Below are 24,184 nucleotides of genomic sequence, written 5' to 3' on the forward strand. Positions count from 1 at the left end.
GTAATGTCAATATTCTTTCAGTTTTCGATTCTCGGCAATAAAGTAGGTTGTTACCTTCAGAGCTTACTTAGCAAGGGAAGCATTGATCCCTGCGCACCTGACCCCTGCAGTTTATTTGATTTTACTCCCGGCAGGTACACCGAAGCTTGTGGCAGGTGACCAACCCTCTTCTGCTTGCTTAGTCAGTGAATAGACACAAGGATGCCGACTTTTTGGCTGGATTTTCAGATTCACCCAAAAGAAAATTATATTGCCAACTTCGCAGCGGCAAAAACGTCAAAGAAAATTCGAAATTTGGAGACATTGGAATTAACAGAATAAAACACCAAGGTAAGTGACTATAATATAGCACGTTAGGGTTTAATAATTAGGAAAATAACACACTAGGTTTGAAAAATTTCTTGTGACTCACAATCTGAGGCAATAATTCACAATTCAAACCGCTATAGCACATAGGTTTGTTGATCAACAAGTTTCTACTTTTATGTCTTTTAAAGCCATAATTTTTGGTTTGTTGGCTGTTAGCTAGTGTTTTTGCACTGCTGCCAGGATGTGCAAGATAACTGGTTACTCCATGTCCCATAGGCTCTTGTTTACTTAATTCTGTTTTCAGAAGTCTACATTAGAATATTCTAGCTGTCCTGAAAACAGCTGTCACCCTGTTAAAGGCAGCACAATGACCAAAGCACTTTATAGCCTGTAGAAGGAGCTGTCATAGAAATTTCGAATGGATCTCATTCAATTAAAAATTGAAAGATCTAGTACCTTGTTTAAAAACAAAAAGTGATCCAAGGATAACCAGCCCCCCCCCCACCATCCATGCCCTTCATTTCCCCAAAGACATTGCTAAATATTTACCAAATCATATTATTGAGTAACAACTAAAGTGAATATACCATTTCATGCCTTTTTTATGCTGATTACGAATTTAATAATCATTTCTATTGGAAATGAATTTTACCCCCACCCCCAGGTCAATACATACCAAATCATACTATTGAGTTTCAAATAAAGTGAATACACCATTTGATGCCTTTTTTTTATGCTGATTACAAATATAATAAGTTTTTCTATCGCAAATGATTTTCAGCCCCCCCCCCCCTAGATAGGCTATACCAACCCTACCCCTGAATGAACATATATAGGGGGGGCTGAAATTCATTTCCAATAGAAATGCTTATTTTATTCATAATCAGCATAAAAAAAGGCATCAAATGGTGTATTCACTTTAGTCCTAACTCAATAATATGATTTGATATATATTGACCCCCCCCCCCTATATGTCCTGATTCAGGGTATATATTTCTACATTAGGTGGGGGGTGAGGGTTAAGTTTAAACTTACCTCCCATTTACATCATAAATAAAATTTGCCCCCCCCCCCTAATTTAGAAATATATACCCTTAATAGGTATATATAGGGGGGGGGGGCTAAAATTAATTTCCAACAAAAATGATTATTACATTTGTAATCAGCATAAAAAATGCCTTAAATGGTATATTCACTTTAGTTGTTACTCAATAATATGATTTGGTAAATATTTACCAAGACATCCTATCAAAATCTTGAGATAGCTATTTTACTCAGCATGATTTAGAAGTCATGTAATTATGTACTTGCGGATATTAACTTTCAAAGCACTCAGGCTATAAATTACATTAGTTGCCTATTATTAACTGTACTTTTATGTTAAACACACTCATTTATATAGTGCTAGTTTGGTTAATGCTAATGAAACAAAATAAAAAGAATGGATGTATAATAGTTTAGAAACAAATTTGGGCTATATATTTGCACATTAGGTAGGGGGGGGGGGGGGGGTAAAGCATAGCATATATTAAATACATAACCTTACCTAGGTACCTTATTCTCCCCCTAAACCCCAAAAAACAACAGTTTAAATATCATCAACACATTGAAAACCATGCTAAGCATTCATTACTGTATAACAATGTCTTGATTTAACCCATACAAAATGGGTTTCATGTTGTATCTCCAGTTTGACATATATAAAAGTGTGTTTAACATAAAAGTACCTTATTAACATACAAGGTTTTTATGGAAGGGGTGGTTTCATAAACTTCGTTAAGGTCTCATTTAAATAGAAACAGAAGTTTTAGTGTGGTTTTGAAGAGTCAAAAGTGATTAAAGGACAGCTAGCCCCTGCACTGTGTCCTATTTTCCCCAAATGCATCTGATAGAAATTTTGAGATAGCCATTTTGTTCAAAATAGTTCCAAGATCATATATCAAGATGTTCAGGGTATACAAAACTCTATCAGGGGTAAGGGTTATAAGTTATGCTTTGGGGGCATTTAAGGTTTCTATGGAATGGGTAGTAATATAAATTTTTGAGGGGGCTCATTTAATTATAAACTAGAAGTTCTAGTGCCCTTTCCAAGACTTAAAATTGATTGACTCTTCAAACTGTTTGGGAGTGACTCAGTCCCAAAACATCCATACAAAGCCTTGAGACAGCTATTTTGTTCAGCATTGTTGAAAGGTCTAGTAATTATATCTTTGGGAATATCATCCCCTCCCCTCAAAGCCCTCAGGGCAGGGGCTGCAAGTTGGACAATTTGTCTGTCATTTAGATATAGTTTATAATGTATTAAAGGTAATTACTTGGCTAAAAAAAAAAAAAAAAAAAAAAAAAAAAAAAAAAAAAAAAAAAAAAAAACTGGCTTCCTAATTTAGTAACTGAAATAAATGAGCACATGAAAAAGGTCTAGACCTTATTCATCCATCCAATTACCTATATCCAATCCAAAATAGAGCAAAATTAGCACTAATAAGTATAAGTCATTGTCCCAAAACCAAGCCATAGCACCTTAAATCTACAACAATTTAATATTCCCTGGTGATCACCACATATCCAGGCCCATCTGATGGAAAATCATTGCCTATATAGGTTTCAGCACTTAAATTTCATTACCCAGGCAAAATGAGTGTGCCATGCCATAATATGGCATACCCCCATGTAGTGACACCTGTGGAATACCTATGAACAAAAACCAAAATACCCCAAAAATATAAAAATATACCCAGAAAATTTTTTTTAGCTTTCCTAGGCAACCTTTGACTAGCACCAAATCACACTAAACACATCTAAAACTCTGAAAGCATAACTTTCAGCCATTATAACTCCAGTTATTTGCATAACACTAACAATCCACCAGAACCTTTTCACTTTCACTCAATTTTTAAGAAATTGTTATTCTTTACTTATTTTCTACACCTGTTTTTAAAATCAATGTAACTAGTACAAATTCTTGCATATCTAAAAAGTTGGGGAAAATAAGAAGAATATGTTATATTCAAATGTATATAGTGTATTATTAGGTGCAACATTAATATCTAAATCTAGAAAACAGTCATAATTGCCATTCCCTTTGCTAGATTCCAGCTTTAACTCTGGTGAATATACTTTATTTGAAATCTCTAAAAAATCTGAACAATTTATTACCAGTAGATCATCTAAATATCCTTTATTACTTGAAAGCAAATATTTTATGGTGCCTGGATTCTTTTTATCCATCATATAATCATATTCTAAATAGCTTAAAAACAGGTCCGCTATAACTGGACTGGCATTATGTTATTGAGAGAGGTAGGCTTGTTTGACCTTTACTTTCCAAAAAAACTTTATATTCAGGTAAGCTTTTCAGGGAATGCTAAGGGTGGTGCTGACCTAAATCAATGCATGTTACCTGCAGATAGGTTATCAAAAAGGTGTAATGCAGGAACAACTGAGTATGCTGATCTGGAACTTTTAAGAAATGACAATGGAGATGATTAATTGATCAAAACGTCAATGTTTGCATGCTACTACCACTAAAACCATTGCTTTTGCAGCAAGTGCTGCCAAGGTTGAGGATATTGAAATGAACATCTGAAGAAATGTTGAGGGGAAAGTTGAACTAAATCAAACCACACTATGAGCATACAGATTGCTGATACAGGCATATTTTGGTTAGTTCATCTACACTTACACTGCCACTGATGCTCCTACTACTACTAGTACTATTTAAGGATATATATGAGGTGAACATTTGGTAGAATATTACCTTAAATTGCATCTTGGAGCAATCTAAGGATTTCTCCTTGTAGATCTCCAGTGTTGATGATTTAAGCTGTTTTCAAAATTTTTAAGTGACCAGGTGCAGCAGGCTGATCTATATCTTCCCAGTTGAGTTTACTCTCTATGGAATCACTCGGCATCCAACCTTTGTTTGAATAAGTCAATGGAGTCATCAGTAACTGTTTCTTCAAAGAGTTAATTCCAACTGTTGACTATTCTTAAGAAAAGAATTGCATGCAGACTCTGGATAGGGTAGACTGCTCAACTAGTTTCAGGTGATGACCTCTAGTTCTTGAATTAGGACCAACAGTAGGAAATAATGCTGGGAGAGAATTAGCCCTCATTAACTTACAAGCATCGCCTTTTTCTCCTGTACACAAGTGTTGGTAGCTTCACTAGTCTTGCAAATATTGTGTTTGATCTAAATCAAAACACAGTATGTGTGCACAGATTGTCAAAAGGACATATCTCAAGAACAGATTTGGGTATTAAGTTGGAACTCTCAGAAAATGCATAAAGGGGAAGATCAAAAAGCAATATGTGCATGATTCTACTAATACTACTAATCTACTAATGCTACCACCTCTGCCACATTTACTACTACTATAGCTACTGCTGCTATTGCAACTACTTGTCAGGCTAAGATCATTAAGATGAGAATCTCAGGAAGTATAAGAGAACATTGTTTATTGAAAGGTTTTACCAGCAATCTCATAGTAATGGCTAATTCTATTAAGTTCCAACTTGCAAGACTTTAGGAGAGGGATGTTCAACTGATAAAAGAGGAATATGTAATACTGTTGCTGCTTCTAGTACTGGTGCTATTATTATTTATATAACTACTAATTCCACTAGTGCAACTAATATTACAGCTATGGCTAAGGATATGAAGGTGAAATTTTCAAGGAAGGTGAACTAAATACTCTGTATGTCTACAAGTTATTAAAAGGGTGTATCAGCAATAGTGTAAGAACATATTTGATTTGTGAAGTTGAAACTTACAGGGCCTGTTGGGGAAGATGTTGAACTAACCAAAAGTCAATGTTTGTGTCCCAATGCTACTACTTCTAAAGGTAAGACATGTTCTATAAATCCTACTACTTCTTCAGGTTGTACAATTTATACTGGCACTACTACCACTAAAGCTAAGGGTAGTAAGGCAAAAATTATGGGGAATATTGGAACTATATTGAACTAAATCCAAAACATACTATGCCTTTACAGATAGTAAAGAGGAAGAATCAGTAAAGTTGTAGGGACAATCTATGGTATTAACTTAGAACCTCCTGTATGCGTTGAAGGGGATGTTGAAGAATACCAAAGTTGCTATTTATATATTGCAACTACAACTATTGCTACTATGCAAGCTAATGATAACAAAGTAAAGGTATTCTTCACTGAATACTGCAGTGAATGTTGAACTCAACAAAACCCAACTATAAGTAATGAATAAAAAAATTATTAAGACTTTAAGGAAGAAATATTAGTGCACGTATATTAAACTGTCAATCTGCATTCATTTTTTTCAGTAAAGTGCAACTTATGTTCTGGTCTTGGGAAGGCAATGGGACTGTCAGCTCTATTTATGTCAATTTCTGCTTGTTTTGAGTTTAACTTGGTTATTCAGTTTTTGAAATCACTAGTTCTTAGTTTCTTACAATCACATTTGGTTGTTGTCACAAATAGTTGCAAATTGTCCCAGTGCAATTACAAATAACTTTAGTTTTCATCACAGTTAGAAGTAGTTGCAGATGCAAATGCAAGTAGTCACTGCCAGAATCTCAAGCTTTTATAGTTGTAAGCTGTTATGATCGCAGTTGCAATAGATGTTGTAAGTAATTGCACTCACAAGTAGTTTCTTTCCCAGTTTAAGTTGTGAGTAGACACACTTGCAAATAATCACAATTACTTTTGGCTGCAGTACCAGTCAAAGTTGCTAGTAATCACAAGTAGTTATATTTTCATTCTCACTTAGTCACAGTTACAAGTATTTGCAGTTGCAGTTGTACTAGCAATAGTGGTCCCCAAAGTTTCTAGTTAATGCTCTTCACTGCTCCTAAGGTTTTTGAAGATGCATCATTTTTGCTAATTAATAGAGAATAGTGTATTTTGATTCAGTTTAACATGCCCTGAATTTTTTCCTCAATCCCCTTAGCCTTTTCATACTCACCCAAGATTGACTATTCAACCCTTTTAAATGATAAAAACTGTATTTAACAATGAGTAGACTGTGTAATTTAAAACCCTCTCTCTTGGGACTGTTTGTATGTTTGTAGAGGGGTAGGAGGGCATGGCATCAACCATAGGCATAGTTGCTAGATCTTTTGTGGATTTTGAACAAAATGACTAGTTCAGTAGCCTATTTTGATTAGTATGAAGGGGAGGGGATATCTAATAAAGAAAATTCAGACGCTTCACTCTTAGAGCAGTTTTTAATAGGCCCTGGAATTTTATACTTTATATCCTCTTGCATTCCTGGAACTCGTGGATTTGCTCTTTTGATAACCATCATGAGCAGTTTTTTCTTTTCACTTTTTTCCAACATCCCCTTCTGTATTTCCTTAATGAAGCTGCAGTAGCAATCAGTCGCCTTCATATTCTTAGTTGTAGTAGTAGAAGTAGTTGTATGTCTTATATTACTATTAACAGTAGCATTAGTAGTAGTATTCACACATTTACTTTTTGGTCTGTTTAATGTCCCCCTTATAATGTACCTGAAGTTTGAACTGAATACACTAAAATGTTACTAAGTAATTTCTGATGTGTCCTTTTGACAACTTATATGCACATTGTGTGTTTTCATTTAGTTCCACTTTCCTGTCAAAATTGTCACAATAATATCCTCAGCCCTAGTAGTAGTTGCAATAAAAGTTTTAGTTGTTGTAGCAGTAGTAGTAGTAGTGGTGGTGATGGTAGTAGTAGTAGTAGTTATTTGACCTTTCAACTATGCTGAACAAAATGGGTATCTCAAATTTTTTTTGATGCCTTTGGGGGAAACAGGTGTTTGGGTGGGGCTGGCTGCTTTCAAATCAATATTAAATCTGTAAAAGGGCAGTAGAACTTCCCATTTTTAATTTAAAAAGCACTTTGGAAGATTTCTACAACTCCTTCCATCCAAAGTACTTGGGTAAAAAAAAAATAACAATACATTCTGCCCATTTTGCTCTTTTCTTTTGCTCTTTACTTTACAATACAATAGCACTGTATATTATGAAATCTGTTAAATATTTTTCATTCCCTTGTAATTATTTGGAAGCTGGAAACTTTTTGTAGAAACTAAAGATTTGCAAGACGTTGTTGGGGGACAGACCAACAAAAAACCTAATATATTTACAATAAGACCATACTTATTGCCAGGTTTTTTCAACTACTTTCTAGGCTTTATGCTCCTTCTTTTCTTTTTTACTTTATTAATTCTTTGGGTTTTAGGGATTTCCAATTACCTGGAACAGTCCAGGGATTCAGACAGTGCAATTTACTCAATTGACAAAATATGGAAGAATTGGATGTCTTTGCCATCACTGCTGTTAAGCAAGGTACTTTTTACTATGGGTTTGCTGAGGGAATTTGGTGCTTATTTGTCTGATTTGGGATCCAAAGTTAGGAGAGTTGTTAAAATTCCCACTTATCTCGGCTAGTTTTACTTGAAACCTAACATGAAGCCTAACTATTATAGATTAAATCAAATTCTTTGAAAAAAATTTACATTTTCAAACTATTGTCTTGCTAATCATGCGTTTTATTACTTTAAAGCAATATAGTTGTCAGGTACCACAGAATAACCAATGAAACAAAGAAAATATTTGAGGTAAAGGTTTCCAAAACGAAAGTTATTTTAATTTTACAAAAGGAGAAATTGACTGTTGCTGACAATTTTATTCTGCTTGTTCTGTTGGCGATTTGTTAGACAAATAAGAGTAGAAGGCTGCAGTCAGAACTAGTAATCCCTTTTTAGAAGGAGAGCGCACATGCTAACTGAGTGTTTGGACACTCATACCAGTGGGCTACTAATTTATTTAATCTCTTAAAAAATGAGCTATCTTTCACTTAAAAGAGGTAGAAGATCCAGGTCCACCGCAATTACGCCTTGAAAATAGGGCAGCCAGGATATATCCAGAGAAAAATCTAGAGATTGAAACACCCCCAAGAAATTTCTTGTGTTCCAAAATCAGTACTGTAGCTGTTATAAACAAGTTATGCGTCATTGAGTTCACACTATTCAGACTGTCCACTCAAAATTAATCTCGATCTTTACATAAAATTTATATAACATAAAATATGTAACTTTTTTCAACATAAAGTTTGAAACGTTTTTTATACTAATGAGAAGAGACAAAAACTACAAAAGTAATTAAAAAAAAAACATAAATATTGGGAAGTATGTCAAGCATCTAAGCTTTAGTAAAAACTTTCCTATCTCTTCTTTTCAGTGGGGGTCGTTTGGGGGTGGGAAGGGGGGGGCCGTTGCCCCACCCCCCAATAAATTGCAAAAAAACTATTATATAGCCCATGCCCCTTGACTCTCTGGATGTGGAACTTTTTTGCCCCCTCAACAAAAATGCTGGAGCTACACCCCTGCTTCTTTCTGAAGCTTGCATGTATAAAAAGTCGAAAAAATTATGGTGAAGAAATTTGACAATTTTGATTCTAATGGTGCTTTTTTTGTTTGCAATTGGTGCCAATTTCCAGAGTGTTCCAGCTCTTTTCCAATTTCCATCAATCTGCTTTCCTTAGAAGCTTTTACTATTATTGCAAACCGAAATAATAGTTATGTAAGCTGTGTGTCACGAAATAACTTGAAAAGGTAAATTACTCTGACCACACTTTTTTTTCAAAACAAGTTAAGTTTTCTAGATCTGTGGGTGATTGTTTGCTCTTGACTGGATAGCAGGTAATATTTAGAAAAGCTTTTGCCAGATTATCCTTGCAACAATGTCAGATTTAAATAATTATCTCTTTTTTGAGCCTCTTATTATACGTTTTTTATACATTCTTATTATACGTTTACGAGCTCTAGATGCCTAGAGGATCAGTTCCCCTCTACCTATGCATGAAGTACCATTTAAAAATTATGTGACATTTAAAATATTTATTATAAATAAGAGACATTTTGTAGTGAACTATTTAATGTGATTTTTAATCTAATGTTTTTAGAAGCAGAAGATACATCATCAAATGATAATAAAGATATTTTTGGAAGTTCCCATCCTATGGTATTTATGGAAAATGAAGCCGATGTTTTCGCTTTTTCTCCTGGTACTTTGGTCAATTGTCAACATAATACTGGCCTTCTTAAACTGGAGTCGAACATTGACGAGGACAAGGGTATGCTTCAAATTTTCTGATCTATTCCTGTGTTTTTCCATGTCCAGAGTGGAATATTGAATTTCGAACTTTTTTTTAAATTGTGACCTGGCGTCAGAGATAGGTGTTTGTTGTGTCTGAGTGCACTTACCAAATTTAAATAGAAATATCTTGTAAATTAATGGTCTCAGATGGTTTTAATTATTATGCCATCAAATTTTACATCCTAATTAAGTCCCTGATAACATGATGAGCTTAATTTAGTTTGAAGTTTTTGCTTCTACCTAAATTTGCACTAGTGACTAAGACCTTTTTGGCCAGTGACTTAAATTTATTGGATGTTATGTTGATGATTCTTTTAAAAGCTTTTTTGCCATATTCAGCATTTGGATTTGAAGGACAAAGATAAAAAGTTTGCTTTCAGGATTATTATATTTGCTGCATGTTACATTACAAGTATTTTACAGTTGTTATGGTTTTTGTAGATCAAGTTTGTTTAGGCTTGATGTGCTTCTTTTTTGCGGCTATTCTGTATGGACTGTAGCATCGTTTATAGTCTAGTTTAGTCTATTTTAGTTTATTATATTACTGTTTAGTTTATTATAGTATAATAAACTATAGTATAGTTTATCTATTACTTTATTAATTGCTTGAAGCGCTTAAATTTTTCATAAAAAAGAATAAGGTCATGTATTTGTGAATCTAGAAATAATTCCTTGTAGAATTAAGATATTTCGAAAATTGTTTTCCAAAATTAAGAATTAAGATATTTGGAAAATTCCTTTCCAAAATTAAGGCTCTTAACGAATTTTCCTTACTTTCAGTTGACAAATCTTGTTTTTTCTTTACTTAATTTCTGATTGTTTTTTAAATTGGGAATTTAGAATTGGGAATATGGTATATGGAATTCCATCTAGAATTAAGATATTTGGAAAATTGTTTTCCAAAATTAAGAATTAAGATATTATAAGTTCATGCATTTGTGAATTTAGAAATAGGGAGGAAGTCTTATCATGAGGCCTTCCTTCTAGAATTAAGATATTTGGAAAATTCTAAGGGTATTCATCTTTTCTGTTTCCCAATCAGATCCTACAAATCTTAGTAACGCCACTGCTTGTATCTCTTTGATAGGAAACTCATTTATGAGACTGTTGACAAGAGTACGTTAGATTCAATGAAAATCAAATTAGATGAACAGTTTATAATACGCAAAAGAAAATATAACCACTGCTGAGCTAAAAACAGTGTTTTCTTTAGCACGTCAAATTAAAATGGAAAACTTGTATGAAAAAAGGAAAAATCTTTAGATTTCTAGGGTACAAGGTTACTATGGGCCCCCTCTTCCACTCCTTGTATATGTTATATTTAGACATTTAATCAAATTAAACACAAACAAATTTCATGTTTTGAAAGTCCATAAATAAGAAATACAGAATCTACCGTTTCTGATTGTTTTTTTTCCTAGGAAGGACATGAGGGGGGGGGGGGGTGGAAACTGTTAGGTTTTAACGCCAATTTTTTCACTTTCGGAAGAGAACTTATAACGCTTAAAAATATAGTGTCAACTAATTTTATAATTATATATAATATTTTTAATTTAACCAACATGGTTTTTCACTTTTTTTTCGTGATTTACCACCCTCCCCCAATATCATTTCCAAAGGGATTCCTGTGAACATGATTCTTATACAGCTTGCATCATACAAAAAGTATATCATTGGTAATTCGATGTGTGTGTGTTTGTGTCTTGATTTTTACCTGTGTTTGCGTTTATGTATTTATTGCGCTCCTCAGTATAATCCTACTAAGGAACTAAAAAGACTAATCCGCCTTTCCATAGTAAATTTACTACGAAAAAGGAATAGCATTCTACCAGAATTAAATTAAATGAAACCAATTTATTAGATACCTATACAACATAGAATAAGTTCGTAAACGAATAAATCAATGCATACGCGTACTAATGATCGTATTTTGGGAGAAATATTACCTGTTGGAGGCATGTGCAGAGGCAAATCTCCAGTATTTTTGTTGGGGGGGGGGGGGCAAGAACGGCCCATATCCGGATAGTAAAAGGGTATGGGATGTATAATAATTTTTTCCTTCACATTATTGGAGGGGAAACTGCCCCCCCCTTGCCACCCCCAAACGACGCCCCTGGGCATGTGGATATATAAACATCAAAAATTTAAACAAGTTGTATGGAAATACAAGAAAAGCAAGAATAAGAAAAAGTTCGCGATTTTACAGCAAGAGTCTAAAGACCCTCATCTATCATAGATACCTCCATTAAAATGCAGCAATGAAAGCAAACGACCTATAATCTCTTGTTTATGATATTTTCGTTTGACAAACGGCCTTCACATGAACAAGTAAACAGAGCCGGATAAAGAACTATTTGAGCAATTGGGCCCAATCGCGCCCCACGTTATAATGGGCCACACAATGCCATCAAAATGGAATCAATTTTTTCAATATTATGAAATATTCTTACAATTCATGTAACCGTTGCCCCTGGAGAGGATCGTTTTCTAGGCTAAAACTAATAAAAAAAACTATCTTATCAAACAGTTCGTGATAACGAACTGTAAGTAAGGAGCGACACGGCTCAATAGTAACCGAAACTGTAAAAAACGGAATTTTGATACTGATAGATATATCAAAAGAATTGGCTCATTATGCTGATTAAAAATATGAGGTTTTGTTAAGTTTTTTGCTACAAGCCTGAGAAAAATTGCCTGATTTTTGAAAAGAGAGACATCATCCCCTAAAATTCAAAGAATCTAATTGAAAATCACACCATCAGATTCAGGCGTATCAGATGATCCTACTGTAGAGGTTTCAAGTTCCAATCTGAAAAAAGTGTAATTTCGTATTTTTTGCCAGAAGAATGATCCCAGATTCGTGTTAATTTGTTTGCTTGTTTTTTCTCAGAAGTGATCGTATCGGCCCAGTGGTTCTAGAATGTCGGGAGAGAGCTCTTTCGAACCGAAATTAAAAGTTCTAATGCTTATTAAAGTTACCAAAAAGATTGGAGGGCAACTTGTCTCCCTCCCACGCCCCCTTTTTCCCAAAACCGGCGATTCAAATTTTGAGATGGCCATTTTGTTCAGCATAGTTGAAAAACTCAATAACTATCGTTTGTAGATAACATGACCCCCCCCCCCCACAGCCCCTTGGGAAAGGACTTTAAGTTATAAATTTTGCCCATTGTTTACATATAGTATTTGTTATTGGGAAGTATGCATACTATTTTTTAGGGGGGGGGGGGCAAATTTTCTGCTGGGATGATTTTCCATTAGAGGGAAGTTTCCAGGGGGGGGTGAACTATTTAGGGCAATTATACCATGGGGGACTTTCTCAGAATTCCTATACGAAATTATTTTTATATGTCTTCCTTTATCTTTGCCGACTCAATTTTACGCACGGAGATATTGAGGGTAATCGTCCTGGGTAAGTGTTTACTCGGATTGAATTGTTTAAGGGATATTTCCGTGAGAAAAGGATTTTTTCGTGGAGGTGGAGCCAGTTTTTTGGCATTATTTAAAGAACGATCAGAAATTAAGTAAAGAAAAAAACAAGATTTTTAGCTGAAAGTAAGGAAAATTTGTTAAGAGCCTTAATTTTGGAAAAGAACTTATATGAGCAATGTCATATTTATGAGCATATTTCAAAAGCACAAATACGTCATTTCACCTCAGGAGCTGTTCTATCATTTTCAGTATGTATGACGCATGTAAAAATGCACAAAAAACATGGCTAAGTAAAAAATATCAAATATAATGATTCTATTTACAAAAGGCATTTTCAGAAGTTTGATAATATCTCGGTAACATAAATTGATTATTGCTCAAAATGAACAAACTAGACCATCAAATAAGACAAGATCAAGAAGACGACCTTAGAAACTTTAATTTGCAATCGGTGAAAAGGAACATCGTAGACCATCAAATGTAACAAGACTAATCCAAGCAGCCAAGACAAAGGGCATTGGAAAAATATCTAAAGTAATGATAAACGAAAATGAATAAAAAAAATTTGTCTGAATACTGGTGAAAAAGACAATTACGAGTCGAAAGCGAAAGTGAAGAAAAAAGAACATGCGTTAATAGTTAAGCGGCAGCGAAACTTACAATGGTTCAAAAACGAAACTGAAAAAAAAAACAAATTAATACGTGATTTAAAGATAAGTGGCAATGTAAATTATAACGAGTCAAAAACGAAAGTGAAGAACAACTTATATGCGGTCACTGAAAAAATGCCTGAAGTAATGATGAACGAAATTGAAGGAAAAAGAAATATGCGGTTAAAAGATAATCGGTTGCGAGACTTACAACGAGGCAAAAAAAATGAAGAACAAAAAAAATGTGGTTACAAGACATACGACAACGGAAATCAGGATGAATCAAAAATGAAAGTGAAGAACAAATAAATGTGTGGCCAGAAGATATGTGACAGCGGAGATATTAGAAAAAATATTATGAGACACAAACAACTATAATAAAGGTTACATGAAAATGCGAAAAATCGAAGATAATATAAATCAACCTGCTGCTTCACTTGAGCAACAACCTTTGATATGAAATAAGTGACAATTAAAATCGGTATACAAAAGCCTACCGCGTAGTCGTTCTCGTGACCGGCGTCGAAGCTGCCGTCCTAAACTACCCAAAGAAAAAGGTGGAATATCGGGGGGCTTTCTACTCTCTTAAATCATTTACACCAGATAGTGCATACCAAATGTGGAGGAAGTGGGCAAAGAACAGCGGAGCTGTGAGAACTATATCAAAAGTTGTGGAACTGTGTCAAGCATGGTAAAACTAAAGAGCCGTAATAACCACATCACAAATAAATAATCATATCAAAAATACAAGTACATCAAATTGCATCAAACACAAAGATTTACTTATTCCAAATCAGTATTTTTTCAAAACTGCTGTTTTCATGCGCTGAGTTCCTAGTAGATTCACCGTTGTCTCCCGGTCCCTTCTGTGTATTTGTTTTATTGCTCTTCACTTCAACTAGACTCGACCTTCTTTTTCCCCTCTTTTTGTTTCTTGAGACGAGCTTGGCTCCCTGATTTTCATATTCTCTGAGACCACAGGCTCTCTGATTTGCCTTACCAACCTCGAGTCTCAAATCTTAGGTTGTAAGGATTCGTTCCAGAAAGCTTCAAGCATTGGAAATATTTTCGACCAGTGTTCTTTTGACCGGTGAACCTGTAATTATTTCCCAGTCGTCAATGGAATTATAAACTATTAAGTGGCACATTTTCTATCTAGTATCTCGAGTTTGATTCTTAAATACCAGAAGAACCATCACAACTTCCCAAATTCTCTGCTTCGTTTATTTACTGAAAGTTCCTCTGTAATTTCAGATGACGTTAACAAATCATATTTTTGTTCTCCACTCTGCACCTTCCTAAGAAATTAAAAATAAAACATAAAAAGAATGCTGGTTGATAAACCTATCCTTCACAAAATATATACACATAAGAGAAGTGATGTATTGGAAGTACCACTACTACTGCTAACAACTCACTGCAGCACCAAGCCACCTGAGGCCAACACAGCTACGCACACTCTCCTCCATCTTAATCTATTCAAAATTTTATTTTTACGCCCTTCCAGAAAGCTCACATTTCCTTTAAATCTATTTTTACGACATCGTTCCACCCCAACTGCGGAAAACCTGCTTTTTGTTTAGCCCTAGGCGGTTAGCTATAAAAAAGACAGCCTTCAGCAATCTGTCATTTTCGCCCAAAGAAGGTGCCCAAGCCATCTCAACCTTTCTCTCATTGTAGCCCTAGAAAGCGGGATTAAACCACACTGGGACAGATCCGGATTGGCTACTCCTTCTCAATTTATTAATATACCAGTACAATAATTTACTATTACGCCGTCTAGCTGCATCTTCAAGATCCTCGGTAGTTTTATCCAAGCTCTCCACTTCATATCTCCTTTGTTCATATTTTATCCTTTCTCTACTTTCTTTACATTCCTCTTATTTTCATATGATCTATTTGAAGTGCTCTGTTTTATACAGCTCATAAGAATAGACATAGCTTTACAAATCTCAAAAGTAGCTTAGGGGTATATATTTTTGTTCCGTACAGAAACTACTACAAAAAAAGTCAAAATAAAGCTTATTGCATATCATTATATACCAGAATTCCAGTGTCAAGGCCCTGGGATGTCTTCTGCAGAGCTATACAGGTCTTTCAGCTGGAAACCAGGTGCTAGAAAGGCTCCTCTAGCCCCCCCCCCCCTTCTCCAAAAAACAAAGCAAAAAAAGCTTTTAAACTTGTTCGCCTCCTCTGTTGGATATCCTAAAGACAAGTAGTTAATCTTCGTCCAAATCATGAAACATCCTATCCCCTGAATAATATAAATTTCTATTGTTTGTGTAGAGCTTGTTGGGTTTTTTTCATCCTACTCCACAAAATTACATTGTACGTGCCTGGGAAGCCTAACCGTGAATTTGTCTCCTAACCATTGTATATATAAAAAAAGTTTTTTCCCATAAATTTCACATTGAAGGAGATGTAAAACCAGAACCCATCGTAAGTGACTTTAAAATCTTCTGGACTGGATGGAATAAACCTTGTATAGCAATATTAGGGCCGTTCTTTTACTCATCATTGTTCTAAGATCTTACATCTTTTAACAAAGAACGCTTAAAAGTGAAACCTTAGCACTAAGATTTTACATCTTATAGCGTTTTTTTGCAAACGTCTTTCATCTTTCTGCTCTGATCAGCAGTCTAAGAACAATGATGGGTATATCATCAAAGTTCTCTCATTATTGTTCTATGTGGCAGAAAGATGAGCTGTAAGATCATAGAACAATGATGAGTTAAAAGAACGGAAATCTTTGCAGAAAGATGTGAGATCTTAGATGCAAAATTTTAGTGGAAAAGAATGGGCCTATTTACTTACCGGGTATTTTAGTTTTAGCCAACTTCTGTTTTGCCACCTCTGCTCATAGCTCAAAGGTCCTCTTGACAGCTTCAATCCAAAAGTCATAGTGATATACAGAACAGAGTCCAATGAAAATTGAGGGGTTTCTTCCTATTGGCTGACGTAATAACGATACCAAGTGGGAAACTGTGGGAAAATAAAGTAAAAATCAGGCAATTTTTTAACTTGTATTTTTTTTTTCTTTTACATTTAAATAGTTGAAATTAAAATTTGTGTCTTTTTAAGGGAAATTCTGTTATCTTTTTTAATGAAACGCTGTTCCGTTTAAGCTTGTTCGGGGGTCACAGGGTAGGTGTTTGTTGTATTTGAGTGTACTGACTTCAACTGAAAAGAAATGTTTAGTAAATAATGGCCCCGAATTGTTTTTGTTATAAAGATATAAAATTTGTATTTCCTCTATCTTCTGTAAAAAAAAAAAAAAATTAGAGTGCGTCAAATGAAGCTAAATCAGTAACTGTGTCCTTCTTAGCCACGTGCAGACCTTGGATCTTTTTTTTTTAGAGTTACCATAATTGTTCCATATTGCATAAAAAATATTCTATACTTATTATAGGCGAATTATATTCTTGATACTTGATTTGCTTTTTTTTTCTTGCAACTATTAAAGTTTGTCTTATTAGTTTTGATTGTCTTAAAGCCCTTCATTTTTTCACAAAAGAAATTAAGTTCACGGAATTATGCTGGTAAAAAAGGGCAGGAAATTGCATCATTATACCTCCTTTCTAGAACTAAGATGTTTGGAAAATATGTAATGTACGTGTGGAAGATTTTACTAAAAAGGGCTTTGTCAGAAATTTGTTATTTGCTTGTAACATAAATCCTTTATTGCTTTGATTACTCTTGACAAGCTATTCATACACAGTGTAGAATTGTTCAATATGTTACATAAAATAACAAAATATACAAAATTATTAGATATAAATATACTTATTCTATTTAAAGAAGCTACATTAATGGACTAATGTAGGGTGTTAACATAATAGTATTATAGTACAGCGATAATTTTAAAACAACCGAAGTTTAGGTAATTTGATGCACAACCTGAAACATAAAAATTATAAATTACAGAATAAAGAAACGATTAAAGAATAATACCATGAAACTGGCTTATTGTAAATTAACTACTAAGTTTAAAAGTCCTTGAAATTGAAGTTTTAATAATTTTGTTGTTAAAAAATATAAAAACTGAGTTGTGCACCAAATAAAAAAGGGTTTAAAAATATAACACTGGGTAATGTATTTTAAGTGAATTTTATATTATTTTAGTTCTCCCTGCTGTAATGCAACACCTCAGTGATGTCAGAAAACATGAAATTGGATTACCTAGCATGCCAGGCCATATAAGAATATGTGCAACAAAAGAAATGAATTTGAATTGTCAAAATGAGATGTTTAGTTCAATTTGTGTATTTACTGAGAATTATGTGGAAAAACAGGAGGTTTTTCATACTGAGGAAAAACCTGTTGAACACGCCACTTGTGAGAAAGCATTCTGGCAAAAAACCAATCTACCTAAACCAAAAAGAACTCATACTAGAGAAAAAAGTTTTGAATGTGATATATGTGAAAACGTTTTACTTCAGATTCCGGTTTTTCTTATCATAAAAAAACTCATACTGGAGGAAAACCTTTCGAATGTGATATATGTAAGAAAAGTTTTACTGTTAGTGACAGTTTATTTCGTCATAAAAAAACTCATACTGGAGAAAAGCCTTTCGAATGTGATAGATGTGAGAAAAAGTTCCGCCAAAAGCAGCACTTATCTAATCATCAAAGAACTCATACTGGAGAAAAACCTTTCGAATGTGATATATGTGACAAACGTTTTACTTCAGATTCTAGTTTTTCTTATCATCAAAAAACTCATAGTGGAGAAAAATCTTTCGAATGTGATATATGCAAGAAGCGTTTTATTGCTACTGAAAGTTTATTTCGTCATAAAAAAACTCACACTGGAGAAAGGCCTTTCGAATGTGATGGATGTGAGAAAAGGTTCCGCCAAAAGCAGCACTTATCTAATCATCAAAGAACTCACACTGGCGAAAAACTTCTGAAATGTGATATTTGTAAGACAGATTTTACTTCAAGTCTAGGTTTATCTGATCATCAAAAAACTCATACTGGAGAAAAACATTTCGAATATGATAGATGTGAGAAAAAGTTCAGCCAAAAGCTGCACCTATCTATTCATCAAAGAACTCATACTAGAGAAAAACCTTTCGAATGTGATAGATGTGAGAAAAAGTTCAGCCAAAAACACCACCTATCTAATCATCAACGAACTCATACTAGAGAAAAGCCTTTCGAATGTGATATATGTGAGAAAGGTTTTATTTCATTTAACAGTTTATCTTATCATCAAAAAACTCATACTGGAGACAAACCTTTTGAATGTGATATTTGTGAGAAAAAGTTCCTCTTAAAATCTACCCTATTGAATCATCGAAGAATTCATGCAGGAGAAAAACCTTTCGAATGTGGTTTATGTGAGACGACTTTCCGCCAAAAAAACCACCTATCCAATCACCAAAGAACTCATACTGGAGAGAAACCTTTTGAATGTGCTGTATGTCAGAAATGTTTTATTTCAAGTTCACATTTATCTCATCATCAAAGAATTCATACGAAGAAAAAGTTTCGAATGTGACATATGTAAGAAATGTTTTACTTTAAGTCACAATTTAATTCCTCATAAAAGAATTTTTATGAGAGAAAAACCTTTCGAGTGTGACGTATGTAAGCTAAAATATGGTAGGCCAAAAATCACTTATTCGTCAGAAAAACATAAGCTTAGTGATGATACGAATTAGGGCATACAAAACAGCATCCTAAAGCACCTACCTGCACCGCGCCTATTGTTATCAGTTACTTATCAGCTGATACCCTGACAAAAAGCTTTGGTAGGTCTGACTTATGGAATTTTATGTGTGATAGACTTCTATCAGTGCAATACATAGCTTTTTTTCTAAATCCAACATGCTACATACAGCCACCTTTTCCCCTCTGCATATTATTCCGGTACTGGATGAAGGACTAGGACACTGTCTAAAGTATTAAAACTTTTTCAAACCGTATCTATTCTTCCTTCCATATCTTTTATTTTACTTGTCAATCGGCTAATCTAGAATCTAATACTCATTCTTATATTTATTTAGACTTGGCAGTAACGATATTGGGCAGTAAATACTATGATTAGCTGTTTTTTTTTATAGAAGTAAGACTTAAAAATTGATGGCGATGCTCTCGAAGTCGAATACTGGTTGTAAATTTTAAGGAAAATAAGCGTGAAAATAGCCTAAGTCAAATTGATTTAAAATCTTTTCTGAGACTTAATCAAAACCTGGTGCAGAACCTTCTTTTATTACAATTATACATTCTTCAACTTCTTCTTTCACTGCCAATTCCAGCGAATCATATTCGTGTTCTATTAGTTGAAGACTGGTCTACTTGGCTAAGCTTGATAGTTCAGCCCTACACCAACCCTCAAACAAATTTTTGCTGCTGGTCTGCGATGCTTAACATTCCAAATAGTTTCCCCTATTTTCAAAATTTTCTTCTGTCCGTAAATCTCCAGTTCTGGAATCACGTCTAATTTTTTTTATCTAATATTCCTCATCAAGAAACTTATATCTCTCTATGTTCTATTGGCTTTTAGAACTAATCATGTGGTAAAGGGAGGGGTTATGGGCCCAGAAAAGAATCAAATAACTTTTTCTTTAACCAGTTTGAAACATGTTTATATCTCTAGAACATGATTGGAGTTTTGGAAGTAATCAATTCAGAAAATCGATCACTTCAACTTTCAAATGCGTTAAGGGTGGAATTTCTGTAGGGATACTGTAAATCACTAAGTTACATTGTTTTAATTTTACCTCCTTAAAGCCAATTCTCATGGAGGTTTCCTTGAGTTTCTTTTCTACCATATGGCTTGAAAAATATGCTCTGAATATATCTAATTCTCTCATAAAATGGATCATTCGCGACTGTATCAATCTTATTGGTAACTGAGGGACCAAATCTATTTTAAATTTAACCTTCTGCATAAACAAGAAAACAGCTGTGGGATCTGATGTATTTGAGGGTTATCAATTTATCATCCATTTTTCTTGTTTAAAAAGTGAATTTTGTTAAATCGCTTACCAAATTTTCTGCCAGAAATATTTTTGCCAATAGAGTTTTTATACGGGAATAAATAGATTAATATTCGTCCGTAACCATCCTTTGGGAGAAAAATGTAAAATCTCACTGTTTTACATATAGGGGCTTTAAATTTCTGAGTTAGTGTCAAGGCCTTCTCCAGGATTTTTTTTCTGGGGTGGGGGAATTACAAAAACTAAAGCAAAATTGCGGACGAAAGATTTGTTTAAATGCATTTAATTTAAGTTTTCACAAGTTGGACAAAAATTTCGGGGGGGGGGGGTCAATTTCAGTTTAAGGATATGAGTCTCACAATCGCTACGTGAGATAGAATATAAGTTCAGAAACAGACACAGATATTCTGAATGAAAAGAGCCCCTTTTTGTACCAATTAAAGTTTCCATGTATCAACACCACATCATAACTTGAGGATAAAAAAATTCTTATAATTGAATATACTTTTTTCTTTCTCTGTGATTCTTTTAGTTCTTCTGCCATTCAGTCACAGATCATCGTTAATTTACAGCTCAGCAACAAAAATAACAAGTAGCAAAGTCAGAAGAGAAGAAGCGCTGACAATCTTATTTACAGCACCTATCTACTTTAAGAATATCAGTCTCAGTATCCCTCCGAGGTATGGAATATAAGCTTAAAGAAAGTGAAATAAAGATATTTCGGGGAGTGCCTGTCGGTACCTACTTTCTTAAACCGGCACTCAGGTATATACGTATAGTGGTCTCTTCCTTAATCAGCATCAAGCTGTAATGTCTATCTAGAGACGGGCATTACCAGTCTGTACCTACTTTCTTAAACCGGCCCTCAGGTATGTAAGTATAGTGGTCTCTTCCTTAATCAGCATCAAGCTGTAATGCCTATATAGAGACGGGCATTTCCAGTCTATAACTACTTTCTTAAACCGACACTCAGGTATATATGCAAAGTGGTCTCTTCGTTAATCACCATCAAGCTGTAATGCCTATCTAGAGACGAGCATTACCAGTCTGTACCTACTTTCTTAAACCGGCACTCAGGTATATACGTATATTGGTCTCTTCCTTAATCAGCATCAAGCTGTAATGTCTATCTAGAGACGGGCATAACAAGTCTGTACCTACTTTCTTAAACCGGCACTCAGGTATATACTTATAGTGGTCTCTTCCTTAATCAGCATTAAGCTGTAATGCCTATCTAGAGACGGGCATTACCAGTCTCTACCTACTTTTTTAAACCGACACTCAGGTATATATGCAAAGTGGTCTCTTCCTTAATCAGCATCAAGCTGTAATGCCTATCTAGAGACGGGCATTACCAGTCTGTACCTACTTTTTTAAACCGGCAATCAGGTATATACGTATAGTGGTCTGTTCCTTAATCAGCATCAAGCTGTAATGCCTATCTAGAGGCGGGCATTACCAGTCTGTTCTTACTTTCTTAAACCGGCACTCAGTTATATACGTATAGTGGTCTCTTTCTTAATCAGCATCAAGCTGTAATGCCTATCTAGAGACGGACATTACCAGTCGTACCTACTTTCTTAAACCGGCACTCAGGTATATACATATAGTGGTCTCTTCCTTAATCAGCATCAAGCTGTAATGCCTATCTAGAGGCGGGCATTACCAGTCTGTTCTTACTTTCTTAAACCGGCACTCAGGTATATACGTATAGTGGTGTCTTTCTTAATCAGCATCAAGCTGTAATGCCTATATAGAGACGGGCATTACCAGTCTGTACCTACTTTCTTAAAACGACACTCAAGTATATATGCAAAGTGGTCTCTTCCTTAATCAGCATCAAGCTCTTATGCCTATATAGAGACGGGCATTACCAGTCTGTACCTACTTTCTTAAACCGGCAATCAGGTATATACGTATAGTGGTCTCTTCCTCAATTAGCATCAATCTGTAATGCCTATCTAGAGATGGGCATTACCAGTCTGTACCTACTTTTTTAAACCGACACTCAGGTATACATTCAAAGTGGTCTCTTCCTTAATCAGTATCAAGCTGTAATGCCTATCTAGAGACGGGCATTACTAGTCTGTACCTACTTTCTTAAACCGGCACTCAGGTATATACGTATAGTGGTCTCTTCCTTGAGCAGCATCAAGCTGTAATGCCTATCTAGAGACGGGCATTACTAGTCTGTACCTACTTTCTTAAACCGACACTGAGGTATATACGTATAGTGGTATCTTCCTTAATCAGCATCAAGCTGTAGTGCCTATTTTGAGGCGGGCATTACCAGTCTTTACCTACTTTCTTAAACCGACACTCAAGTATATGTGCAAAGTGGTCTCCTCCTTAATCAGCATCAAGCTGTAATGCTTATCTAGAGACGGGCATTACAAGTCTCTACTTACTTTCTTAAACCGGCACTCAGGTATATACGTGTAGTGGGCTCTTCCTTAATCAGCACCAAGCTGTAATGTCTATCTAGAGACGCTGTTATCCTGGATTGGCGTGTGGCTAATTTGACGAGTCACGGAGCTGTTTTAAGTGTAAGATATTATCGCTGTGAATGATCAAATAATACAGTATCTAACAAATTCAGCATTAAGACAAAGTCAAATTGGTTTTGGTATTTATCCCACTTATATGAGTAGTCATAAAGGCCCATTACGGCGAAAAGTAGTAAAACCTTTATTGCTTTTCTCTTGAGTTTTTTTTTTTACTTGCATGTGATTATTTTAAAAATAAGTAGACCTTGATACTTCCCTTTGGCATTATTTGTTGTGCTGCTTATAAAGTTTACTAGAGGTTTTAAAGATAATCAGTAAAAAAAATAAAAAGTAAAGTGTACAAATTATTTTTGAAAGAACTATTTTGATAATGTATAACTGGTCTAATATGATTGGGCCATAGAGCTCACAGACTCTTATACTTTTTTTCTTTTTTAACTTGCTCTTTATTTTAGTGTGTTACAATAAAATATTTGATCCAAAAAATAAGAAATTTCTATAAAACTCAACGTTTATGTTTATAAATTACTGGTACCTTTATAAAGATACCTGTTGCTCTGTTCAATTCATATACGAGCTCTAGTAACTTCTAAAGGACTGGAGGTGAATTTAGGGCCTAGCTCCCCTCTCTGGTGCTTATTTTCATTACGTAATCCTCTCGCAACTTTTTTAACTATTTGAACAAAGTTTTGGCCTATTCAATGAGTGACAACTCTGTAGCGTTGCCTATAGTAGACGGTCAAAAGGCCTTTGTTTGTTACTATTGTTCGTTTTTTTCGAGAGGCAATTTGTATAGCAAGGGTGGTTGTATAAACTTTGTAGGGGGCTCATTCGGATGGAAATTTAAACTTCTAGTGCCCTTTTCAAGAGTTAAATTAATCAGAAACAACTACCCTTCCCCCATCCTATATTTCACCAATTGTAACTGATCAAATTTTTGATGTAGCCATTATCTCATAGCCCCTGGACAAGGATTATAAATTATGCAATCTACCCATCGTCTACCTGAAGGAGTTATCATTAGGACAAGTTTTCCGGGTGTATCCAAATAGGTTAAAGGTATGAAAACGAAATGTTTGGAGAATAATCAAGGTAATGATGTAAAATTACCGTAAAATAAAAACTCGGTTAGTAAAATAAGGTAAAATATGTAAAATAAGGTAAAATTGTAAAATAAAGTACTTCCTAGGAAATATAGGGTAAAATTGGTGTTTTAGAGTTTA

General features: G+C 34.5%; 1 protein-coding gene across 1 annotated transcript; it reads left to right on the forward strand.

The window, feature by feature from the left end:
- The first annotated feature begins 147 nt into the window (after window positions 1-147).
- LOC148945814 (uncharacterized) lies at window positions 148-20,706 on the forward strand. Its single transcript, XM_089098511.1, is given in 5 exon segments — window positions 148-330; window positions 7,510-7,616; window positions 9,235-9,405; window positions 17,630-17,988; window positions 17,991-20,706. Coding segments are annotated over 4 exon segments (1,593 nt in total). The 5' UTR covers window positions 148-330; window positions 7,510-7,573; the 3' UTR covers window positions 19,011-20,706.
- The last annotated feature ends 3,478 nt before the right edge of the window (window positions 20,707-24,184 follow it).

Source organism: Artemia sp. Qi Xiang Cuo, chromosome 12 (assembly GCF_049724085.1).
Source record: "Artemia sp. Qi Xiang Cuo chromosome 12, ASM4972408v1, whole genome shotgun sequence".
Classification (NCBI taxonomy): domain Eukaryota; kingdom Metazoa; phylum Arthropoda; class Branchiopoda; order Anostraca; family Artemiidae; genus Artemia; species Artemia sp. Qi Xiang Cuo.